A 4,890-nucleotide genomic window follows, 5' to 3' on the forward strand; every position below is an offset into this window, starting at 1 on the left:
CCATTAATTTGTATAAGTTTATCACATGAATTTTATAAGGTTGCACCATGCGTGATTTTCATAAGAACACCTTATAATGTTTTTCCATAAAATAACCTTATAGATATAATCTATATATTGCTAATGAATTCGAAGAACGTATGGCTTTCATACGTAAAAAGCATTATTTGTATAAGTTTTCTCTATGAATTACGAAATCTATATGAGAAACTTATGAAAGCCATGAATATTGTTAATGGATATCCTTTGACCGTATAACGTCCATAAGGTTCAACTTATGGACGCGATATAGTCTTTTCGCTGAGTGTAGATAAAAGATAATTAGTTTTTTTCAGAATTTTTCATGATAATTAAGAAATCTTTTCAATCATAGAACCATACTTTTTTTTTTGCTTTAGCTCCCCTGACTTCAAGGCAGCCAATTATGTGTAAAAAGTATACTAAATTGACTTGCCTTCACTAGCCAGGAGTGAACGTATGATGTGTCATTTGAATCGTCTTGTTTCGTCTGATGACAGAAGACACAGACGCCGCGCACTGAAATTGTCAAACCAAAACATAAACAAATCTAATTTGGTAAGAAATTTTTTATTTAATATAACCGGCAAATATAACCGAAAATGGTAATTTTTTTCACTTGAGTAGTATTGAATTGAAAGAAATGATATTTTTTAAGAAAACAATTACAATTGTTTATTACTTACAATTACAATTGTTTATGAATGATTTCGTAATGTTACGTATTATAATTTGAATAACATATTTTCATACCAAGAAAGACGACACCAGCACCACACTGATGATCAATACTAGTCTTTGCAAATAAATTGAATAACCCGTTGATTCAGTTGTTTGAACTATCAATTTGTGAGCATTAACCAAATAAACAAAATCTCTTTACTTATAAATACTGACACAACATTGATGAATCTCCAGTCGACCAGAATATGACACAGAAATTGGAGAGTGTTGGACAAAGTTAGCACAATTTTAACAGAATAACTAAATTAGAAAAAAATACTATATATTGTTCTATTCTCTACTAGTGAGCTGTTCAAAATAAAATCTATATCAAGATAAGATGTTAGGCCAAAAAGTTCAAAATTATTAACTATTGTTTTATTTTTAGCTACCAACCGAATTTCACAAAAATGAGCAAGATTCCGCTGATCCCTAATGAGACAATCTACTTCCAAAATCAGCGCCCAACCGGTCAACGAAGATCTCACAACCCTCACCGCAGTTCCGATGGCAGCCTGACGTCTCACAAGTTTTCCTGGCTACTCCGCCATTCGGTCGCCGTAGCCCAACACATGGACCCGGATGGGTTTGTCGGGTTTGACGTACTGCTGAGTCAGCTTAAAAAACCGGGCTGCAGCGCAACCAAAGAGCGAATGCTCGAGTTTGTGGCCACAGATCAAAAAGGTCGATTCGAAGCTCGTGGAGAGGAAGTTCGGGCCGTAAATGGACACAGTGTGCACTTTTGTGATAACTATGAGGTGGTTAAGGATCCGCCGGAGTTCCTGTATCATGCCACCAACAATCATGCGGTTCCACTGATAATGGGTGGTGCGTTAAAGCGGATGGACCGGCATTATATCCACATGCACGGGACTCCTCCGCCGAAAACCTCCGTGCGGTATCGAATATTGAGAATCAGACCTCCCAGAGGACACGTGTTTTATAAAACTAAAAATGGGTACTTTTTGTGCCGGGAGGATATACCGGCAGAGTTTATTGTAGTGTTGAACTAAGCTATAGAAGATGATGTTTATGCTTCTTGGGGATGTTTGTTGAATTTGTTTTCTAGTCAAATCTTTTTAGTTATAAATCAGTCTTCAACTGACTAATAAAGCAATGACGAATAATAAAAACAAAATTACATCTTAAAATCCATTGTATCATCTCGATCAAGATTGTAAAATAATATTTTGGCCGTAACAATCCTCCTGACGCAAAACAATGTTTGTTTGTTTTACAAAAACATTCAAATCTTGAGAATGTATCAATCAAAAAATTATTTTCTTTGTGTTGTTTGTAGAAGCATTTTACATATCATGATTATATTTTCATTTCAATTTACTATTTCTTGACCCTGATTGATCATTGACAGTCATTGACCCAAGAGTTAAGGTGGTAGATGGTGTCTTTCCCTTTTGTGGCAATGACTGTCAATGATGGTTCTGAATTTAGGGTCCAGAAAATGTAAATTGAAATGAAAAAATAATCACTACATGTAAAATACTTCTACAAACAAACAACACAAAGAAAACCATTTTTTGGTTGAAACATTCTAAATCAAGATTTGATTGTTTATCTAAAACAAACATGGCCGCCAAATGGCCGATCGGGAATGATGCCTTTCAGAGCCTTAAATACACCTTCTACGACCTTAGACTGCCTGCAGCGCGAAGTTTTATAATTGTTTCAAATTGCGAGCAGTTTTAAATTTTTAGAACTGGCGGAAATGAAACTAGAACACGATGCTCGCAACGCGCTGATCTAAATGTTGTTTCAAAAAAATGCTTTTAATTGTGTGCGTATGATTATCAACGCAGCATCATAGTGTGTGTGTGTGTGTGTGTGTGTGTGTGTGTGTGTGTGTGTGTGTGTGTGTGTGTGTGTGTGTGTGTGTGTGTGTGTTTTTTTTTTTTTTTTTTTTTTTTTTTTTTTTTTTTTTTTTTTTTTTTTTTTTTTTTTTTTTTTTTTTACAAGGTCGGAATCTGCTATCAGACACCTGAGAATTCATTTCTCAGGTAGTGTGGGGTTGGGAAAACCAAAAGAGTTTTCCCGACCCACTAAACCAGTCCTTGAACGCCGTGCCCTTTTCCCCCCGGGACCACCTTTCGGTATAACTTCGGGGGGAGGCGTTGCATTTTCTGCACTAGTCTACTTACAGGATCCATGCCGGGTGCTAGAACCATTTCCTGTTCTACATACATATGAGTCCATGCGAGGGTTTAACCGCGCCCAAGAATCGCGTTGCTTTTGATCGGTTAGTCATATGCAGCCCTCTCCTTGGACCATCGAGACGTGTACCGATTTGGTAGAGCCAACCGTCATAACGTGCTCTCCTTCACAGCCACACTCGTGGGTTCTCAACTCCTGTGACCATCGAGACGTGTACCGATTTGGTAGAGCCGACCATCATAACGTGCTCTCCTTCACAGCCACACTCGTGGGTTTTCGACTAGGCTTCTAGTCGTTCCTCCTCTGGTCGTCTCTCCATTTCCGCTGGAGAGCCGAAGTGATCTGCGTCACCGCTCCGACGACCGCATTCCACTTGGCGATGTCGCTGCACATTCTTCGCACCACATTATCCGGGCTGGTGTCTGCTCCGATAATGGCCAGCATTTCGCTTCGCGCTGCCTCGAAGCGAGGGCAGCTGAACACCACGTGCTCCGGTGTTTCCTCGCAATCGACGCAGTCCGGACAGAGCGGAGACTCTGCATGTCCGAACCTGTGCAGGTACTTCCTGAAGCAGCCATGGCCCGACAGGAACTGTGTGAGGTGGAAGGTGACCTCTCCATGCCTTCTGCTCACCCACGTGGATACGGACGGGATAAGCCGATGCGTCCATCTGCCTTTCTCCGTGGTGTCCCACTGACGTTGCCACCTTGCCAGCGATTCGGCTTTCGCAGCTTCCCGGATACCTCTCGTGCCTCTCCGGGTGTAGCGCACGGTGTCCTCCTCCAGTGTGATGCCGATGGGGATCATTCCGGCTATAACGCCAACCGCTTCCGACGAAATGGTCCTGTACGCGCTTGCAACCCGCATGGCCATCAGTCTCTGCGTTCTGTCGAGCAGCGCTCGATTTCGCTTCGTCCCCAGCGCCGTCCACCATACCGGTCCGCCGTACCTAAGTATGGACGTCGCGACACTTGCCAAGAGGCGGCGCCTACTGCTCCTGGGTCCAGCGTTGTTCGGCATAATCCTCGACAGTGCCATGATCGCCTTAGCCGCCCTCTCGCAGGCGTAATCGACGTGGCTGTTGAAGTTCAGCCGGTCATCCACCATCACCCCGAGGTACTTGAGCGCTCTCTTCGAGTGCACTACGTGTTCCCCAACTTGTATCTGGGCCTGCTGCACCTTCTTGTGGTTACTAACCAGAACCATCTCCGTCTTTTGGTGAGCGATCCGCAGCTTCACCTCGAGCATCCAGTTCTCGATCATTGCGATTGCCTCCATAGCCAGCACTTCGACCTCCTCGACATTTTCGCCGGTTACCGTCAGCACTATGTCGTCTGCAAAGCCAACAATCTCTACGCCGTTGGGTAGCCCCAGTGTCAACACTCCGTCATACATTCCGTTCCACAGTGCTGAACCCAGAATGGATCCCTGCGGAACTCCCGCGGTAACAACAACGGTTTTTTGTCCATCGGCAGTGTCGTAGACCAGCACGCGGTTCTCGAAGTAGCTCTTTAAGATCCTGCACAAATAGTCAGGCACCTTCATTTTGTGCAGCGCTGCTGCTATGGCCGCCCAGCTCGCACTGTTGAACGCGTTCTTGACGTCAATCGTGACTATTGCGCAGCAACGGTTCCCCCTGCGTTTTTTCCTCCGCGCTTCGTCGGCTTTCTCGACCACTTTCCGGATGGCGTCCACCGTGGATCTCCCTTTACGGAAGCCGAACTGCCTCGCTGCTAAGCCATGCTCGCTCTCCGTGTACTTGGTCAGCCGGTTAAGGATGATCCGTTCCAGAAGCTTTCCGAGGGTGTCCAGCAAACATATAGGCCTATACGATGATGGGTCCCCCGGTGGTTTGCCTGGCTTCGGCAGCAACACGAGCTTTTGAACCTTCCACGGGTCGGGGAAGTGTCCTTCGTCCAGGCATTTCTGCAGGACTGTTCGAAACCTATCCGGGAATGCTTGAACCGCCGATTTCAGGGC

General features: G+C 44.3%; 1 protein-coding gene across 5 annotated transcripts; it reads left to right on the top strand.

Moving 5' to 3' along the window:
• Positions 1–490: 490 nt before the first annotated feature.
• Positions 491–2,572, top strand: LOC120429167 (probable RNA 2'-phosphotransferase). 5 transcript variants are annotated; one of them, XM_052711661.1, is made up of 3 exons: positions 637–867; positions 937–1,045; positions 1,130–2,572. In XM_052711661.1, exon 3 carries the CDS (start codon positions 1,152–1,154, stop codon positions 1,752–1,754), a length of 603 nt encoding a protein of 200 aa, XP_052567621.1. In that variant the 5' UTR covers positions 637–867; positions 937–1,045; positions 1,130–1,151; the 3' UTR covers positions 1,755–2,572. The 5 variants fall into 5 exon arrangements, with proteins under 5 accessions (XP_039450312.1, XP_039450310.1, XP_052567621.1 ...); XM_039594378.2 differs by lacking the exons at positions 637–867; positions 937–1,045 and adding an exon at positions 491–576; XM_039594376.2 differs by lacking the exons at positions 637–867; positions 937–1,045 and adding an exon at positions 564–623.
• Positions 2,573–4,890: the final 2,318 nt, after the last annotated feature.

The sequence above is a fragment of the Culex pipiens genome, chromosome 1 (genome assembly GCF_016801865.2).
Source record: "Culex pipiens pallens isolate TS chromosome 1, TS_CPP_V2, whole genome shotgun sequence".
In the NCBI taxonomy this organism is placed as follows: domain Eukaryota; kingdom Metazoa; phylum Arthropoda; class Insecta; order Diptera; family Culicidae; genus Culex; species Culex pipiens.